Source organism: Perca fluviatilis, chromosome 8 (assembly GCF_010015445.1).
Source record: "Perca fluviatilis chromosome 8, GENO_Pfluv_1.0, whole genome shotgun sequence".
NCBI classification, from domain to species: Eukaryota; Metazoa; Chordata; class Actinopteri; order Perciformes; family Percidae; genus Perca; species Perca fluviatilis.
In genome coordinates this window covers 10,643,307-10,664,515 of record NC_053119.1, presented here as the reverse complement: position 1 = coordinate 10,664,515, position 21,209 = coordinate 10,643,307, and the positions used below count along the sequence as shown (strand labels likewise).

The 21,209-nt window shown below is 39.1% G+C and overlaps 1 protein-coding gene across 2 annotated transcripts; it reads left to right on the top strand.

The window, feature by feature from the left end:
- The first annotated feature begins 1,837 nt into the window (after positions 1-1,837).
- On the top strand, positions 1,838-20,600 carry scamp2 (secretory carrier membrane protein 2). Of its 2 annotated transcripts, XR_005640086.1 has the most exons (10): positions 1,838-2,011; positions 9,631-9,708; positions 10,086-10,172; positions 11,937-12,048; positions 12,503-12,631; positions 14,939-15,098; positions 16,003-16,104; positions 16,554-16,606; positions 18,418-18,535; positions 20,347-20,484. XR_005640086.1 is itself a non-coding variant. In XM_039809213.1 (9 exons), exons 1-9 carry the CDS (start codon positions 1,955-1,957, stop codon positions 20,491-20,493), a joined length of 990 nt encoding a protein of 329 aa, XP_039665147.1. In that variant the 5' UTR covers positions 1,838-1,954; the 3' UTR covers positions 20,494-20,600. The 2 variants fall into 2 exon arrangements, 1 of the variants encoding a protein (XP_039665147.1); XM_039809213.1 differs by lacking the exon at positions 16,554-16,606 and having other exon boundaries at positions 20,347-20,600.
- The last annotated feature ends 609 nt before the right edge of the window (positions 20,601-21,209 follow it).

Below are 21,209 nucleotides of genomic sequence, written 5' to 3'. Positions count from 1 at the left end.
AGAAGAAACATAAGGACTCCGGGGAGTAAACTCCCCAGAGATAGGTTAGTAACAAGCAGTTCTGGGACAGGATGCATACAAAAGGAAACAAATGAAAACATTGATGAGAGGCTGTATTGGTCTGCCTCCCTCTACTCTCACTATATTATTGATTATATGATCAATAAATCTGATGACTACGAAGAGAAGCAGGTGGGCCGGGTTAGGCGGACGCTGCAACTCCTCACTTCTTAACTATAAGCTTTATCAAAGAGGAGAGTTTTCAGTTTACTCTTAAATGAGGTGACGGTGTCTGCCCCCCAAGCCAGAGGGGAGCTCTGGTTCCCAGTCTACTTTTAGAGACTCTAGGTAGCTACCACAAGTACTCTGCATTCTGGGGCACAGTGCTCTAGTGGGACAATAAGGTACTAAGAGCTGTTCTAGATAGGATGGTGCTTGACCATATATATATATATATATATATATATATATATATATATAAAATGTTTTAGGTCCTCTAGCTGTATTTATGTCTGTCTTTGTGCTGCTGATGTAGCAACCAAATTGGCTCTGGGGATAAAATAGATAATTTTATTTTAATATTTATTCTTAGGAACATTTACTGTTGAAAATAGACCTCTGATGTAATGTTGTATTGAATGTTCTATAACGGTATTGTTATTATTATTATTAGTAGTAGTACTATTTTCTGTATTGGTTCACATTGTTGTTTGTACTGTGTTCAATAAAGAGAAAAAAAACAGCAAAACCATGTCTGTTCATATTAGCAGTTCACTAAAAGGGTTGCTCATGCAATTTAGTATTGCACTCATAATGAGTGGAGAGACTTGTGAGAGACAGATTTTAAAAAGAAGGTGAGAATCATTGCATCAAAGGTCGAGGTACCCTTACTCTTTAGTCCTATGAATCAATAGCTGTATCCTACACTTATGCAACTCAGTGCATCTTTCATTAGACCTGGTGATCGTTTTCTCAGACTTAAGAATGCTCTCACCAGAGCTAAACAAGACAAAATATAAATAAATAGTAATAATCTTCATGATGAGTAAACTGACCTTATTATCTGTAAAATTATGTGTAAATAAATATGTTTGGATATTCTTTTTTTTCAAATAAGCATCCAAGGGTTAATGTAAAAAAAATCTTCAATCGTGACCTTTGACAAAATACCAGTTCCTACTGTCGCTCTGCAAACTCATTATGAAGCAGTTCATTACAAGAACTAGGCTACATGGCGGTGGGATATTATTTAACATTTGTTGTAAAGACTCACGTTTTTTAAAGTAACATTTTAAAGAAGCATTTTACACTTAACCTAAATTGAAGTGGCAATCCTTAAGATTTCAGTCCTGGTTGATTTATAATTTGTAATTCAGTGAAAACAATGGAATTGTGCTGGGAATTTAGCAGTCTGGAGCATAGAAATAGAATATCATTCACTTAAAATAAAATATCATATTTCTATGGTCTGGAGTCTTTTTGTTGATACACAAGCTTCAAGACTTCAGAATTGAGTGCATAATAAAAAAATAAAAATGTAGCCCAAGTAGCCTATAGGCCTACAACGGGGAAAAACTGTACGTGTTTATTCCGGGAGATGTCATGCCAGACACCAGTTCATACTGCAAATATATAAATAGGCGGCAGGCCTATTGCAATACTTTCATCAGTGGGCCATAGGCTCAGTTACGATTGTGTTACCTCCTTTTGCAAAACATAGGGACATTTAGAATGCAGCTTTAACGTTACACTATATAACTGAAATCCATAGGTGGCGCGCTTTGCTTCGTGAACACTGTATGTGTGTCATACACGTCACTGTCCAACTGGCTGAGTGCGCCTGCGCTGTACTTTCATTCGAGGAAGTGGTAGAAGAGGCAACTCAAACGACGTAGAAGAGTTTGTTGCTTATTCCCTGTTCAGAGAGGACAAACCGGCCCGCAGCCTTTTCAAAATGTCGGGATTTGATAGCAACCCGTTCGCAGAGCCTGCCAACGACAACCCTTTCAATGTAAGTGTGTGTTTTTTAATTTGTAGGTGGAAGGCACAGTTGAGCCTTGGTGCTGACATATCATTCGTGAAAAGGTAGCCAGCACGTCAGGAAACTTGTTGGGTGGATGTCGGGGAGGGATCTAATTCTGCTCTCTTGAAAGCCATTTGACAAAGAAGGCATGATTGGCAGTCCTTCAACTAATCAGCGGTCCTTGTTAAAAAGAGGGCGGGGTATTCTTCGTGCTAGTTGCAGGAAGTTAAACTGTAGCCAGCTAGCAATGTGCTAAACCTTTTTTACACATTACAACTGTTACTATAGCTACATAGAAAGTAATTTGTATCATTGGTGTATTTTCATGATAGGTTGGATGTGATTTGATATTTTTTTGGAGTCCTGTATGTCACCTACATTACCCACAGACACTCAATTTCAAGCTAACTGTACCTCTGTTGGTGCTGCTGGTTTGCTCTTTGAAAATATTTTTTTAACCTACAGGATGTAGCCTAGAAGTCTATTCAGTCTATAAAAAGCTCTGTAACTTCATTGTCTTAATGTCCTAAAAATGTATTGAAACGGATGGCCTGCTGTGTTCAGTTAGTATTGTTAGCAATGTTTAGAAGTAGGCCATCTAACACTTGTTGCTTCCTGACCTACAAAGTGTTTCATTATGTAGATGAAAAATGTCAAATAATGTAATGTCTTTCTTATTTAGTATTTTGAAACGCAATGTTCCTTGGGATATATTTTCATGTATCCTCACATTAGGATGAAGGATGCATTCTAGACTTTCCAAATTTGAGACAAGTTAGATGCATTGTGTCAACATGGGCCTTTAAAGGGGCACTCAAGTGATTTTAATATTGCACGTTCATAAAGTTTGGGAACTTACGAGAAACGCAATAAAAAAATAATGGTTGTCATAGAAGCAGCAAAGTGCGACCTTTATTTTCTAATATATGTCAAACTTCAATAATGCTTGATTGTACTTTTACCGTAAAGTATGCTGTAAATACCGCTGCATCGTATGTTTGATAGACCTTTTCTGCCTGATAAATTCCAACTTATTTCAGCAAGATTTCTATATTAGCTATCTTTTGATAATTATCATCATTATTAATATTATTTGCACACTTACACACACAGGTTTAATCTTCTTGGCCTTGCTTTTTCCTAACACAAGACAACCTTGTCTGGTATATGTATTTTTTGTCAAGGATAATAGTTTTTTCTTTGTAGCTGTTAGCCTACTTTTCTGTAGTAGTCATGAAGCTGTATATTTACTCCATCTGTTTTTTCTTTTTATGTAGTACAAAGTAGCTGAAGTAAAATAAATCGGCAAGAAGAGAAACTCCCTCTCTATAACTGCTTAGATAGGAGTGTTAGAAGCATGACATTTTGGTCACAAGGACCTTCCTCAGAAATGTGGGAAGAGGTTGACATGCAACAGAAAAGGTGAACTCATTAATTACTATAGAGAGTGTATAATGTATGAGTTAGCCCGCTGAGCAACTCGCACAATCAGATTACAGTGCCTTTTGAAAACCGTACGTAAGATAAGATCGGATCTAGGTTATAGCATCACATTAGGTCTGTGTGCTATAATATTTCCTGTTTATATCTTTTAAACACACTTGCTGAATTCAATCATTTAAAATAAGGATTGCCTCATTTGTTAAGTACAAGATAAGATACGCCTTTGTTGTGTCCTATAGGAGAAATTCATCTTGGGCATTCGAGAGAAATGAAATGGCGACACATTGCGCATAAACACACAATAAACATACAGTTAACCTACATAGAAACCTAATCATACATTATCCCATCCAATGGTTCAATGAACATCTAATAAACCTCACATAATACCCCCCCCCACCTTTCCTGACAATCACAGAAGGACAGAAGAGAACCCACAACACATCCCCTCGTATTGCACTTAATGTTGATAATGATTGAACATTTCCTGTTAACTCAATAAGCCCAATTGCATAATACCATATCAAATATAACCTAGCATATATATATATATTATACGAGTACCAGTATTGCACTAGTACCCTATCAGGCATTGCACATCCTATAACCATAATGGTAAGTACCACAAATAGTATTTATTAGTATTAGTCACACATACATCACTGTAGCCAATATGTAGAGGAATTCAGCTTGTTGCAGAGACACATACAGTTTGCATGGTAAAACAAGAAGTGAATGGCTTAAGGGCAACCAGGCCTCACATACAGTGTAACAAATTTGATATTAAATTAATTATATCAGGCTAGGCTATATTTTACAATTAAGACTGATGGTTTCAGTTTTCATTACTTAACGCAGTCACTTTTACAGTAGTTTTGCAGTGTCACACTATTATATCAGGTGCACAATGGCTGTGACGTCAGTGGAGTCCAGTTTGTTTGCTGGGTGTGGAAGTGGCTGAATAAATAACCTTGTAGCAGCTGCATTATGTTGTCTATGCTGTAGTGTAGCAGTTTTCTATCAAGCTGTTGTATTATTCTTACAAGCCTGCAGTCTGCGGTGACATTAAAACAGTTAATATGCTGCCATCTTTTGAAAGAATTTCAGGAGGGCAACATTGAAAAGTAATTGAAAATGTGTACCTTTGTGACCTTAAAGTGCCCCCCCCCCCCCGTCATCTACAGCGTGGTTTTATGACCATGTACTTCTAAAAATAGTTGGCTCTGTAAGTCTATTTGGTAGCAATCTCTAAGTGCAGTTATGAAATGGGTACAACAGCCACACCTAGGCAATCAATGGTTATCACAGCAAGTCCTGTTCGCTGCTACAGAGACTTATCAGTCAAGACTCTCATGCTGATTTCATCACAAATTTACTTTAACACTGTTTTAGGTTAGAATTAGTAACATTTTCAGACATGACCAATATAGAACTTTACATCATTATCAATGGAGAGGTGTTTTTCTGTGCGTCTCCACACCTCCTTTGCTGTTATTTTCAACATGGCGGCGTCTTGTTTTGGCTTGTCCTGACTTATAGTGCGTTCCATTTGTACTTGGAACTCGGATTTTCTGAGATCAGAGTCGGAAACGTGCCCCCTGAGCATCAACAGTTGTGAAAGCTGTAGTAACACAGTTATTATCACTTCTGTGTTATTTGTGTCTCACACATTCCTGTCCAACTTCTATCTGTGGACATGTTACGCTGTTTGTACGCACAAAAAAACAGCATAATGCGTTGTTATAAACTGGCATTGCTAACAATGGCTAACCTGGCTAGAGCTAATGAAAACAATGAAAATCCGACTTGTAAATGGAACGCATTCAACTCGGCTGTGACGTCATTCCCAGCTTCGTCTTCCGAGTTCCGAGGTAAATGGAAAGCACTACGAGTACTTATTTCAGAGAGGCTTGGTTGTTGTCATCAATTTGGTTTGAAAGATTTTTTCATTCATTGCTGTCTGTGCTGTGTCATCGCAAGACGCAAGCAGTCTTTCGCCAGTCGCAGCAGATATATTTTCCAGCTGTCACACTGTGGTGTTATAAACCCATTTTGCATAATAGGCTGTTTTGAATATCACCACAGGCTGTGATCACCAACATTTTTTTTTTACTTATCTCAAGTCGGCAGTTAATAAATAGAATACAAGGATGTGATTAGTTGTATTTTTGAACAGCTTTTTGAGCCACATTTATTCTCCAGAATGCTCCCTCTAAAAGTGTTAAGGGATGAAACTGCTCAGGCATCCCTCTGTTTCCTGCTGGGAATGTCTACAGGTGTGTCATGAGTAGATAAGCAATAGTGAGTAACGTCACTCTTTTAATCACATGTCCAGTGAGTGACGTGTTTGGTTATCATGTGAGATTCATGTTCTGTCTACTCGTACTGATTCTAAAAATGGTTCAGACTGTTGTTAGTTTAGCTGTGCTTTAGTTTAACTGTATATCAATCTCACAAAAGTCCTACAATACCCACAATCCATTCTGCGGCCTTTCCTATTAAAACAACTGATGACAGATCAAGTAACAGATGTTATCTGGGCTATGGCGGAAACTAACAGTTCTTTTCATTACTGATTAATCCGCAGATTATTTTCTCCATGAATCGTTTAGTCTATGAAATATTAGAAAATATTGAAAAAATCAGGCTAATTTTCCACAGCCCAAGGTAAAATATTAAAAATTTAAGTTTTATTCCAAACATGTCACAACCTAAAGGTATTCAGTTTACTATCAGATATGTAAAACAGACAGCAAATGTTTTGAAATTATACTTAAAAATGACTAAAACGATTAATTTATTATCAAAATAGTTGCAGATTAATTTTCTCTCGATTGACTTATTGATTAATCAGTCACAGCTCTAATCTGGGCACTGTAATGTAATAGTAATTAAAAATGCTCCACTGTAAATATGCAGATAAGTGTAAGATGTATCAGTTGTTCATGAAGGAAAACGGTCGTTACATTTCTTGGATATCATGGGATCTTTATATGTATTCCAGAATATGGCTTATAGCAGGGCTGGACTCCAGATCTTCAAACTGCACCGATCCCTTGTTAACCAAACGGCATAGTAACAGAAACGTCCCAACAAACTGTTGTTTTTATTATCAATTAATCTATTGGTTGTTTTCTCAATTAATCAATTCATTGTTCAGTCTTTAAATGGCAGAAAATAGTGAATATTATATATAATAATAATAATAATAATAATAATAATAATAATAATAATAATAATAAAAATAAAATATTCAGTTTACAATGATATAAAATTGAAAAAAGCAGAAAATCCATTTGTATCCAGATCATTTTTGGTAGTTTTTCTTAAAACTTGTCTTGGACTATTTATTTACTTGTTCAACTGGCATATAGTGTTAGAAATCTAGGTTGTTAGGTCACAGGAGTGCTTTGATTTAGTCAAGGAATGTCTTGGAAAATTCATGGAATTCATGAGGGCCAAAGTCTTGCAGAATCTGCTTTTGTCAGACTCAGGGCCGTGCGCCGGGCGCATGGTTCATAAGGGTTGTACTTAGTGTCTTCATTAAGTCATAGGTGTGTTTTGGGCGTAACATGCAATACACCAACCAGAGAGTCATCTCACATTGGCGCATTGCTATTATGATGGCGGATTTGCAACATAATATTTTTATTTGTAATCTTTTGCAAGTTTGTGTGTGTGTGTGTGTGTGTGTGTGTGTGTGTGTGTGTGTGAGACAAGCATAGTGTGCTCTCGCTCTGCACAAGCCTAGGCGCATTTTACTAATGCGCTGTTAAAATAACAATGAAATGCTGCTCTATTGACTTTAGACCAGATTTTTGTTGGTCAATGGCGTGATCACTTCCCGCTGCCTCAAGATAGCAATACGCCAAAAATTCACCTGAACACACCTCCCTGTAAGACCAGCACACCCATGGGCGCAAAGATGGGTGCAGGTGCATTTGCTATTTAAACGACGTGGGCGCTGGATGGGAAATTGACAACTGCGTCCGTCTTAAACTAACTTAAACTGGCCCTCAAACTCGTCAGGTGCGGCAGACCGGCCTCTCATATCAGTTAGAAACAACTGAATTAATCGTCACGTTGTTGATCATACACTAGATTTAATTCATGTTTACCATACCTGTAAAGAAACGGTTCTTTCCAGGTAGTGCTTCATCAGGACCTGAGAGGTTATTGCAACAGCTGGATGTTATTGTACTTGATTTTATGACTTGGTCAATGCATGGTACCAGATTTCATAGTCTGGGCTGATATTGTTTTTAGGTTTACCATCAGTCTTTCAGGAAATGAAAGTTTCTAAGGAAGAGTTCTTCTGAAGATCAGATAAACAGCAGTAAATATTTGCGAAGGTGAAATGTCAAGACTGGAGGTTAGAGTTCATTTGAACAAACTGAAAGGTGTAGCTAAAGAGTTTTGTATCCGCTTAAATGCCAAGAAGTGCAGTTCTTTAACTGCAGTGATCTGCTGCTGACCACTCCCACTGTCCTGTACTTGGAAGGTCCCAAACTTAATCACAATGACCCCCAATATGCAGTTTAGCTAAGCTTTTTTTTGTGCTAGCGTCTTTGAACTAGACAATCAGCAAAGTATAACAGAAGTCAAGCAAGTAAAATTATTAGAATTCATTTTGTTGATCAGGTTTATTTGTATAATTTTAAGGGTGGGAAATGGGTGATTCTTTTCCCCAGAATCGATATTTTTTATTAATTTTATTCCCAATGATTCACCTAAATATGTTCTATTCATACCAAGGTTAACGAAAATGAACAAAATAAAGAAAACTGGGTGGGGAAAAAACATTGTCGTTAACTGAAGTAAAAATAAAAACGAGGCATTACAAAAAAACGATAACTAACTAAAACTGTGAACCCAGAAATTCCGACATTCCATGTCAAATTGAACACAACATAGTCCATGCCCCTCGCCTGGCATCATGGCGTAAAGTATATTTGAGAAGCGCACACAAGGAGGCTAAAACCTAGTTTACATTAACAAGGTAAAGGAGAACGCAAAGCCCCCTTTCCCCGAAACAGAAGCTAATCCCGGTACAGCGCATGGATTTATGGGTACAGGGGCCAGGCAGCATGACGGAGACAACCGTAGGACAGAGAACACTACAGGAGGGCTTTCACCCGCGACCCGATAGCTGCTGGTTAGTAAATACGCAGGAACACCATGAGCATGAGGACGCGTGGGTTAATATGTGTATTGATACGGGGATGTCTACACAACTGTGTGAGTCGATTTGACTTCAAAAAGTTCGCCACTTTACTCGAACCAAAGTTCAAAACACCTGTTCATGTCTGTCTTCTTTAGTCTATTGACTATTTAGTTTTTTTCCTGGCACACGTTACTTACACATTTTGCACTTACTGTGGCGTCTTGTGTAGACTGTTTACATATTTGTGCTCATCATATGTACATTTTATGTACTGGTGTTATTATTGACTACATTGTGAATACATATTTTTAAAACTGTATGATGTTTTTGTTGAGTTATTACACAAAACATTTTCTGACCTTTTTGAATCTTGTCCCTGACATATAACCCATATTACAAAAAAGACTAAAACTAATAAAAACTAAAGTAAAAGTACCGTAAGCATTTTCTAAAAACTAAACAAAACTAGCAAACCGCTTTAAAAACTAAATAAAACTAAACTGAATTTGAAAACAAAAATTCTAAACGAAATAAAAATAAAAACAAACGAAAAATGAAGAACTATAAAACCTTGGTTTTAACGGTACCACCGACGGCGACTACATCATATCCGTTTCCAGCAAAACAGACCGAAAGCAGAAAAAAACATGTTATGTTCTTCTTTACAAATGAAACAAATGTCAGAATGACTGACATGTGATGTGCATTCTTTTTTTAGAAAACAATTAGTTTTTAGAAATGTCTCATGATATATTGACTCTAGAAGTGTATTATTTAACTTTTGTTTTTGTTAAACATGGAAAAGAAAATCACAATACTCAACACTATCGAACTGCAATACTTCTAGAATCGGAAATTAATTGAAAATCGGAACACAAATCGAATAGGCACCCTTATCTCGTGAAAGAATCGAATCGGGACAAAAGCATGTCGTCCCAGCCCTAATATATTTGGTGATGAACTGACTGATGAAGAGTGACACGTGTTTGTTGTGTTCCAGGACCCTTCGGTCACACAAGTGACCACCTCCAACATAGAGCCAGTGGACCAGTACAACCCTTTCCCTGCCCATCCCACAGTAAGACCTCTAAAACGTGTCCTCCTTATCTCCTTGTTCCCCCCCCCCCGCTATTTTTTCTTATACTTTTTAATCTATATTTTGTTACCCTCTTTATTTCACCCCGTCGTTGTCTTTTATTTTTTCTCCTCTTTTTTTGATCTTGCAGCCATCCCCTACTTGCTGTTTTGCCTGTATGTTTTGGTCTTGTACTCATTTTCCTTTTTAATCTCCTCCTCTTCTTTTTCTTGTCCTTCCCATCCTCCTGTTTGCATTTACTCTCCTTCACTTTTAATTTCCTTGTTCTGTCATTTTCCTGTTTTGTCTTGGTCTTGTTGTCTCATCCTTGTACATCTCCTCACAATCATGTCATTTGTTTGCCTATTATTGTTTTTCAGGACAACCTAGCTTCTCATACCACTCCAGCCTCCACCGCTCCCTACCAGCCTGCTGTGTTACAGCCGTCTACAGAGCCCAGTCCGCAGGTGAGTCACACATTGCTGGAGACTGCATACTCTCTCTCTCTGCCAAACCCTCCACTTACTGTACCTGCTGCAGTTGAAAAATACTGCTCTGAAGTAGATTTGCAGGATGCTACTTCCCTGGGTTCTCTTCCTATTTTGTGTGTCATATAATGTATATTGCAGCTATGTTAATGTTCACACAGTTGGTGCAGCTGTATGCCTCAGTTTTCCACAAAATAAAGGTGGTACAGAACATGATTTAAAGGTGGAATCTGCGGTTCTGGAGAAAGACGGTTGATATTTGAACTCAACACCCAAACCAATACACCCCTCCTGTCAGCGCACCTTCAGAACGTTAGCATGTGCCAGATTAACCGGCCCTCTCGCTCCCACTGACTTTCTCTTCTTCATACATCCATGGCCTTTACCTTGTCTCGTTCATAACACGAATGAAATAGTTGTGTGGCTTGGCCCGAGCCACTTTGTTTGTTTCCCTTTCACGGAGCCAGGGCTGTGTGTAAACGGCGCACACACAGAACAAACAGCTAGCGGACCGTCAGGAGATATTCACTGATTTTGACAAAAGATGTGTTGGATTGGAATTGCAGACTCTACCTTTAACACACAAGAATGCATAGTGGACATAGAGAGGATTGTACAAGGTCACAAAACAAACAGAACGCAGCCCTAGTAGCCACTATTGACCGATCCAGTACCGTTTCCTACTTACTCCGGATTTTGCTAAAAATGACCGTAAAGATATCTTGAATCTGAGAGACTTTGAAGTAAACAATACTAACGGGTCTTATGGGGGCTCTACAATCAAACATCCAAACATTTACATCAAATGAAATATTTGAGATGCTACCAAATCAACTTTTGTCAAACTTAGTGGATGATGCATCTTGGTGCTGTCTTTTAAGCCTGTTGTTAAACAATGACACAGATCATGAATCATTTAAAGTCAGACATTACTCTCTAAAAGGCTAAACAGACAAACCACATCTTGTTTTTAAGACCCCTGGAGAGACAGTGTATGCTATTTGGCTCAAGGCACAACTGCATTATTAATAAATGTCATGTTTACTCAGTAGTTGTTTACGTAGACATAAGAATAGAGAGCGCAACAACATCTGATATACAGCATAGAATCAGCATGAATGTTACTTTTAGCCAACAGTTTGCTCATTTTTAGACACAAGGCTGTAATATCTATAATAACAGGATGTGACTAAGAGCTAACCATCCATTCTGCCTCCCAGTACTGTCTCATCAGATAGCAAGTGTTACTTGACGTTGTTTGGTATCTACACAAACATGTACTCAATTTACACAATATTATAATGAGCCTCCTTGTTCCACTGTAATCTTATAAATATTCATGAACAGCACTACAGATGACACCTGTCTCCTTCCTTTTTCTGCCAAGTCAGACATCCGATATGAGGATCATAAATATGTATTTTTGGTTTTGCATACAGCATGATGGCCTTTTAAAAATACATGTATGCCTTTGTAAACACCGAATGGCTGTTGAAGTCTACATGCAGCTTGAGAATTAATTTACAGTGGCTCGCGTCTTCCATAGATGTAAATATGTAAAATATAATTATGTGTAGTGAATCAGTTTGTATCCGTCCAGTTGTATCTCTACCATTTGTACGTAATGTGAAACTCCTGAGAGTTGCGGATGTGTCTCTGCACTAAATGTCAGCATAATAAATTCCTTTACATTCAATGCGTTTGTTGAGTAAAGTGTTTCTGACGCCGCTTCTTCTTCTTCAGGCGACTGCTGCTGCAGCTCAGGCCAATCTGCTGAGGCAGCAGGAAGAGCTGGAGAGAAAAGCTGCCGAGCTGGACCGCAGAGAGCAGGAGATACAGAGCAGAGGCCCCACAGGTCATTAACCTCTCCTCTCCTCCCTCCTCTCCTCTCCTCCTCTCCAGTGCTGCATAGCGTGTTAGTCCAGAGCCAGTGCTGTCTATATGTACATACGCATGCTGTAAATTATCGCACTGCTGCAATGGCTGCTGCAAAGTAAACTGTTTTTAACATGCAGCATGGGAAATCTACCAGCTGTGTTTGTCTGCATACTTACTTATGTTATTGCTGTTCTGTTTAGTGTAGTATTATTTCTCTCTCTTTCTCTCTATAATATTATATAAAGATATATAGAAGATTTTGAATGTATGAATAATCAGGAGACAAGAAAATGACCTCCACACACTTGATATGTGAATTTTATTATTTATTTGTATCTGATCTGAATGTGTCAATATTTAAATAAAATCCCCACAGATAGAGACAAGCTGTTCCTTGCTAACAGGATCGATGTTGTCTCTTGTCTTGACAGGTAAAGAGAACAACTGGCCTCCACTTCCCAAGAGCTTCCCAATTAAACCATGTTTCTATCAGGACTTCTCAGAAGAAATCCCCCCAGAGTCCCAGAGAGTCTGCAAGATGATATACTATCTCTGGATGTGTAAGTACATTCAAATGAGTGTGCACCATGGCAGACATGTAAGCAGCAATTCTATGTGTTGTATACTTTTATATGTATGGGCATGTTTACCTTTTTGTAGACAGAAAATGGCACAAAACCTGAGATATCTCACTATGCAGCATTTAAAAACTTTAATGTGTTTTAATCCTCTGAAATTTTTTAAAACCAAAACATATAATTTCTTTCAGTAACCAGGGCTGGTGTACACATGAATTATGATCATGGATGTCATTCAGTAATAACAGTGCTGCTGTAAAAATGCCAACATAAACACTCTGCATGCAGATCATACTGTCACCTGCTGGTGATGTGGAGCATTTAACATCTAAAGCTTGATTTATGGATTTGTGCAGAGGTGTGTGTGTGTGTGTGTGTGTGTGTGTGTGTGTGTGTGTGTGTGTGTGTGTGTGTGTGTGTGTGTGTGTGTGTGTGTGTGTGTGTGTGTGTGTGTGTGTGTGTGTGTGTGTGTGTGTGTGTGTGTGTGTGTGTGTGTGTGTGAGTAACAAAGTGTCTCCCCCATGCTTCCTGACCACGGTGGGAAATCTGGAGCAGGTAAAGGGAACCCTCTCCTTGATTTCATGTTGTTTATGGAGAAGGAGAACCAGGAAATGAGCCGGGGGAAATGCAACGTTATAAAGCCACGGCCGAGCGCCGTGCATCGCCGCGACGTGAAGTTAAATTTTTCAAGAGTTGCATGTCAGGCTATGGCGTAGGTCAGTGTCTCCACGTACAGCGTACGTAGCCACGGCGTAGATTTTACGCAGAAGCATAAATAAGTCTTTTTTTTTTTTATTTCGGTATACTACGTTTTATTTACTCATTTACTCATGTAGATTTATAAATATTGACCTTATTCACTTAGTTTATGAGAAAGTTTTAGGGTTCTCTGCCTTTTTAAAGTGCTGATATTATGCTTTTGGCTTTTTCCCTTTCCTTTAGTGTTATATATGTTTTTGTGCATGTTATAGGTTTACAAAGTAAAAAAGCCCAAAGTCCACCCCAAAGGGACTTACCATCTCCAACAGAAAACACTGTTCACAAACTGCTCCAAACAGCTCTATTGTAGTCCAGCCTTTACTTCAGAGACAAACGTGGGTCACTTTGTAACACACGTTATAATGCTCACCTAGCTGCTAGCGTGGCACGCCCTCATACTCTGCTTCTGACTGGCTAGTAGTCCTTACCTAGCTACTGCGCATGTGCGACTCCCAACAAAGATGGAATAGAAGTAGCTGTAGCTAAAACAGAGAGTTCAACAAACAGGGTGAAAAGAGGAGCTGCAGCAATGTGCAGTACAACAAAAATATGGTCTTTTTTTTGTATTTTATTAAACCATGTAAACCTATTCTGATATAACCTCTAAATACAATTATGAACCTGAAAATGAGCATAATATGAGCACTTCAACCCTTTATGACGTCATATTGTTTTTAGATCTCCAATATGGTATTAGTACTGCTTAATATCACATTATGTTTCTTAAGTGCTTAGTAACAATTACTATAATGTTATTAAGTTTTGTTATGTTTATCAGTATTTACAGCGGTTCGAATTGAGGTATTCCTGCTATATAAATGAAGAAGATGTTGATATTTCAATCAGGAGAAACTTCGTTGCAGATATGCAAGATTTATTTGTAAGTTACATATGCAAAATATGAAATGTACATAGTCTTTGGAGATTAGACTCCATCGTAAAAAAAGTATATATTTAGGGTTAGAAAAAACCCAGCCATATCCTCGATGGAGTCTAGACACTGGTGGTGGTGGTGGTGAAAGGGGCACGAAGACCGGAATGAAGGAGTCAAAGAGAGCTGTCGGCCAGAAAGAAAACCGAGAGTGCCGTGGGTGAAGATGCCTGGAGGGGGAAGGGGAGGAGGGGGGTCGCACTCTTGCCTGAAATGACAACTGACAGCCGCAGAGGAGAGAACAGATTTAAACCTTGTGTTGACTTTAGGTAAAATTGACCCGTTTTCAATTTTTGTTTTATATCCGAAAATATGTGACATAGAAATAAGTGCTGAAAATGTGTAAGTGTTAAAAAAAGTTTTTTTCAAGGTTGACGGGAAGACAACACAAGGGTTAAGACATGTATGTCATGCTGTGATTGGCTTGTGAAATACGAGGCCGAATCTGATTGGTTTAACTGAAAATCGACTCTCTCGAAAACAGCTGATCAGTTTAGGAGAAAAGTGATAAAGTTATTGAAGTCTCCCTGAAAGAATTTACGCTGAGCTACATTAGTAGTATTATTATTGACTCTCGTCTCTCTCCACTGTTTCTGCAGTCAACTGTGTGACTCTGTTCCTCAACCTGCTGGCCTGTTTGGCCTTCTTCACTACTGAAACGTCCTATGGTGTGGATTTTGGTCTCTCCATTCTCTGGCTCATCCTCTTTGCTCCCTGTTCCTTCCTCTGCTGGTACCGGCCTATCTACAAGGCCTTCAAGTGAGTCTCCCTTCATCAATGACACCATGTGGCTGAAAATCTGTATGTGTGGCCTTTGCAATACCACAGTCGATTAATGTAGCGGTCTATAATAAGTATAATAATTATAATAACCTTGCCCGTTTCTTCAAACCAATGCTAGATAACTGTGAGATGAAATCTTATAATTATATTCCATGTCAACCACTCATCTGTAATTAAGAGCAAAACATACAAAGTTATTTAAGGACATTTCTATTAAAGCTCTGTGGCTTATTGTTTTATCCTTTAATGCACAGTAAGCATATGCGGGATATTTATGCAATTTTATGTGATGAAATTGCGGGAACTTGCAAAAACTGCGGTTTGATGAAAAAGGGAAGTTTGATGATGTTCACGTCGCGTAATCACGTCACTTCATAACGTCACTTCATAACGTCACTTCATAACGTCACTTCATAACGTCACTTCATAACGTCACTTCATAACGTCACTTCATAACGTTCCCATGGCAACAGGGGAAAATGGCTGCTCTTGTGTGAAGTAAAGGAAACATTTTTCAACTTTCTGCTAAGATATGTGACTTTTTTGCAACGAAAATAGGGGGATTATGAAATCATGCAAGCCCCGCATATTTTGCGCGGAATTCGGCAATTAATGCGCTCAAAGTGCGGTGTATTTGAATAAATGCGGCTCCCGCATAAATATGTGGACTTTGGCTGATTATGCATTGAATTATGCGATCGCATAATCACATTTTTCGGGAGGGACTGCCATAAGATGTAACTTGAAGAAAAAAATCATAACAAATCAATGCATTAGATGATAATTTTGTCACTTTTATTTTGAAATTGTCAGCGATCCTTTGAAAGATATTTTCAAACCTGTAATGTTTTGAGTGAAATGTTTGTTTTCTCATTTTTAGGACTGACAGCTCCTTCAGCTTCTTCTTCTTCTTCTTTGTGTTTTTCTGCCAAGTGGTGATCTTCATCATCCAGTCTGTAGGCATCCCCAAGTGGGGCAACAGGTGAGTCACACACTGTATGTTTCATGTTGACATTTGGAGGGTTCACATAATAATGGCAATTCTCAATCCCAGTCATTTAGTTAGATTTGGCCACCAAATTTGATATAGTGATTCATAAACAAATACATTGTAATAAACAGTGGTTTGTCAATTTAAAAAAATGTAAAACAAAAATTGTGTGCACAATAACACGCCGTCAGAAAAAAACATGAAAATTAATGGTGAGTTTATTTACATCCAAATTGGCACATTTGCAATTAAATAATAGCTCATCTGAACATGATAATAACAATTTCCTCATTGACTCCTGATTGATTTGAAGGAGTATTCTGTGCACTTGTGGTTCCTTGCCTTTTTAGTATCAGAAGCCCTGCCAATCAGCTGGCCTATAAGCTACTGTCATCTCTCTCTTTTACTCATTTTCTGCATTCTTTCATCTCTTCTGACAGACTTTTCATCCTTCAGCCTCTAGCCTGCTGCCTCTCTGTCTGCTGGTTACTCTGTAAGTTTCTGCTGCTCTCTGTCTCTGCTACGTTCTGCCAACACTCACTCTCTTCTTGCTTTGTCTTTATTAACTTGTATTTTGGTTTTCGAAAATACGAGTTCATTGGTAAAATGATGGGCTTTATACAATGTGCCAGTGTACCGGTTTACTATATAACGTGGTAAAACATTCTGATGGTAACAACAATTTTTTAATACCATCATTACGGTGATTATTTTCAGAGTATTAGTATTCATTTTTGCACAATAAAATCAAGGCAGCAGGAACACAACTGGAAAAAAAAGAAAGATTGTGCAGGTGAGATTAAGAAAACTCCTAAGGGACACCTGGGTAGCTCACTGGGTAGAGTGCATGCCCATATGCAGAGGCTCAGTCCTTGCCGCAGCAGCCGTCTGTTCGGTTCCGACCTGCGACCCTTTGCCGCATGCCATTCCCCCTCTCTCTCCCCTTTCATACCTAAGCTGTCCTATCAAATAAAGGCCTATAATGCCACAAAAAAATTATAGAAGGAATCTCACCTAGAGAAATAACAAAAGTCCTGAAATCTACAAATTAAACACAAGTAAGCATGTAATTAAAAAACAAGCATATGGTTAGCTACATGAAACAACAAAGACAAGGGCACTGTGAACACAGGGATTTAGTTATTGTTGCTACAATATATCAACTTTTTAAGATGATTTGTTTTGGGGCTTTTCCCTTTTATTATGTAGTGACAGTGGATAGATAGGAAAGTGGGAGAGAGATGGGGGATGACACGCAGCAAAGGGCAGCAGGTCAGATTCGAAGCTGCGCCGCTGCAGGACTTACTGGGTGAGCTAGAGGCCGCCCCATATATGAACTTTTTTAACTAACAGGCATGTTATATTAACATTCTTACATATGTGTTTGGGATTCTGTCTTTATGTATGAGTGTGTATTTTTTGGTTTGTTGGGGCATTTGTAGGCCTTTATTTGGATAGGACAGCTTAGACTTGAAAGGGGAGAGACAAGGGGAATGACCTGCAGCAAACGGCCGCAGGTCGGAGTTGAACCTGCGGCCGCTGCGTCGAGGAGTAAACCTCTATATATTGGCGCCTGCTCTACCAGGTAAGCTAACCAGGGGCCCATGAGTGTGTATTTTACATGTGAAGCCTCATAGTTGTGTGTCTGATGTTATATTTTAGCCTGTAAAGTGTGCAGAGACTCTTTTGGTGATGTACACTTGAAATACGCCGTTTGATTTCAAAACGGCACTTTCCAGAATGACCCGTGTCCTATTGGCACTTCATTTTCCCATTTTTCCCTTTTTATAATGATGCTTCTCATTTTGTCCTGGCTTCGCACAATATCAAAACAGACACAGTCAAGGGGACCCTTTCTTGTTTTGTAGTGCTTCCCTTGCAGATGAGATGCAAATCACAAAGCAGCACAATTTGAACAACCTACTCTGAGAACAACAAAGGCACTGTTAGGATGTTAATATGAAAATGTACCCACACTTTGAAATGCGTTTTATTTGATCTTTTGGAACATGCACTTATGTTGTAATAATACCACTTCTATTATGTTCATTATTACGTTTCTTAAGTGATATGAAATGTCCCATTTTTGGCAACCTTTTACTCTGCCTCTTCTTCTCGGCTTTTCTTTCACGCTGCTTCTACACATTCTTCTTCTCTCCCTTAATGTAACCCAACTCTTGTCCAGAATACATGGACACTGTGTGTACCTGTACACAAATGTTTCAGACTGTTGAAAATGACCTTCAGTTTAATCAATGTTGTTTGTGAGATCATCTAAAACTTAATGTTGTTTGTTGACTCCAGTGGTTGGATCACTGCCTTCACTGCCATGAGTACAAACAAAGCCGTGGGAGCCATCATGATTATAGTGGCCATCCTCTTCACCATCTGCGCTGTGCTGTCAGTCATCCTGCTCAAGATGGTGAGACTTCATTCTCCTTTCTTCATATTTTCAGTTTTAACGTGTGGGTTAGCAGCTATGTCCTTTGATTAATCTGTGCTTTTACTTGTGAGAGGGATTGGGGATTTAGTTTTTGTTATATTAACATACAAGTCTGGAATTGTGACCCCCAAATTGAGGTTTGCATTCAAATCTCAGAACAACTTTGGCATAGGGAGTTTTGATGCATGCCTACCATTTTATGTGAATTGAGTATATGTTCTTGGTTGCAAATACTTAAGAAAAACTTGAACATTATTAGTTGTTTGATTACATTATTTTTGCTTCTACATTGTACCTACTGTATCTGTTATAAAATGGCTATTCATTATAATTCATGCAGTAAATTAAACTCATTAATCCTTCATCAGTGGTTAGAATTGCAACTTCAGTCCACAGATGAGGAAATAAAGAAGTAGTATACACAGCAAACATTAAAAAATAACTGCTTTGTCATTTTTTTTGGTTTGAGAAGAAAATGTTTTGTAACACCTGCTGATATGTCACAGCTCCATCCTCTATGAATAGTCGCCAAAACTGACAGCAACACATTTCCAGCAGCAACAACAGTGGTTTAAAGGTTAACCCATAACATATTGGAACTATTGGAACAGTATTTTCTCTCCAACTTGTTGGAAGTGCAGCCACCAGAGTTTTAACAACAAGAGTCTACAGCCACGCTAGCAGATCGATCTGTGATGCGGTCAGGGTTTCCCGCAGAAAATTTGTTAGTTAAGGTGGTAGGGTGGGTTGGGGTTGCCATTCTTCTGTTGCTCTTCTGTCTGCATGTCGGAGCTTTGTGGGGAGGGGGCGGGCACATGCGCACACACACACAAACACTGGCGCACACACCAGACGCCAACCACCACGTCACTTCTGTTTACTGATAGCTATCGTTTACCTCAGGCTAATTAATTAGCTTGTAAGTGGCGATTTTTGGCAGCCAGCCTTCCAAAAGATAGAACAATGAAATGAAATGTTAACCGATCATTAACCATTGACCGACAAGCAGGTAACGGAGTCTCAGTTCACCTGTCCGGGAGGCTCTGACACATTTTCCGCACTCCGTGTCCGCGGACAGCTGTAGGCTTGTACCGGTTAATGTTCTGTGCATTGTCGGACACATGCAGCCACTTTCCTGAGACCGCTTGCGAGACTGACAAGTCCACAGCAGCCCATGGCGTTTATGTCTCCACCGCCTCCACTTGCAGGTTGTCAACTGTGTGGTTTGGAATGAAAGGGAGAAAACAGGACAGAGTAACACGGCGGATATCGCTCATATACATTTTATTTGACGACGTAATTAAGGCGGCAGGCGTGTGTTGCTTAGGTGGCCGCCTTAGCTGCAGAGTGCTGCGGGAAACCCTGGCTGTACTTCTGCACAGCAGTGCTTTCAGCTCAATGCTAACCTGCTCACAATTAGAATGTGAAAACATGCTAATGCTTAGAATGTTTTATGCATGCTAACATTTGCTCCTTAGCGCTAAACACGAAGTACAGCTGAGAGTGATGGAGGTGCCAACCAAAGTAATTACCAAACTGAAGTTTTGACCCGCTGGCAGTAAAGTTATTCCAAAACAAATCCTAAATCCTTAGAAGGACATGAATATCTTTACAAAATGTCATGGCAATCTCTCTGATAGTTGTTGAGATATCTCAGTCTGGACCAAAGTGGTGGACTGACCAGCATATATCCATTCATAGAGCCATTTTGCCAGTGTGGCTAAACATGTGAGCATAGAGATAAGGTTTGGTTTCAGAGGCCATTTGCTCACATTCTCCTTTCTCTTCAGGTCCACAGCATATACCGCCGGACCGGGGCCAGTTTCCACATGGCGCAGCAGGAATTCTCGCAGGGCGTCTTCACCAGTAGAACCTTCCAAACAGCTGCTGCTGGAGCAGCATCCTCCGCTGCACAGGGAGCCTTCCAGAGAAACTAACTAATGGAAGACCGAGAGAAGCTCCATTTAACAGGTCATGGTCTATATGTTATCAGGTCTAGATGATTCAGTAAAAAAAAAAAAAAAAGGGTAAAATGAATCAGGAAGTTGAGGTTCATTGAGAGAGTTTTTGTGAAACTGGTCTTCTGTAGCCAGAGGCTGTATAATCTAACCTTATAATGTATGGACCTTGAGCTAGGTGAGGCTATATTATTAGCCTCCCTCCTTTCACCCCCACTATCAATGCACATGTAGTTCCCCATGTTAACTTTGCTTCTCACATTCCGCATGTCTCCTGCAAAGTGACTGCGTCAGCTCTGTTTGTAAAAAGCAGTTGAGGGGAAAGTCACATCAAGTGCATTCTGGGGTAGAAAGCATGAATGAAGTTGATTGATAGCTATTTCAGTTTGTCCTGGCTTTGTATATTTTGTGCGCACTTTTTTGGCAATGCTCTTCAGTGTAATATGTGACCCTAAGCGTGTGCGTGTGTGTGTGTGTGTGTGTGTGTACTGGCATGCTGATCACATGTCTTCATGTCGGTGCAGTACACTTTTGTTTCTCCACATCGCTATTGGACCCTGATCCTGTAGCCTAATATAAATAAGATTAAGTGTTTCTGCATTTTTGTTATGTCTCCAAGGCATTTCTAAGATGTTGAACCTATTTCAGCAAAACATCTCTTTTGTGTGTCACAAAATTTCAGTCTAATAAGGAAG

Excerpts from the sequence above, each read along its gene's own strand:
- scamp2 (XM_039809213.1), top strand. The coding sequence starts at position 1,955 with ATGTCGGGATTTGATAGCAACCCGTTCGCAGAGCCTGCCAACGACAAC. Across the intron at positions 12,049-12,502 it reads ACAGAGCAGAGGCCCCACAG|GTAAAGAGAACAACTGGCCT; the intron begins GTCATTAACCTC and ends TTGTCTTGACAG. Across the intron at positions 18,536-20,346 it reads CAGTCATCCTGCTCAAGATG|GTCCACAGCATATACCGCCG; the intron begins GTGAGACTTCAT and ends CTTTCTCTTCAG.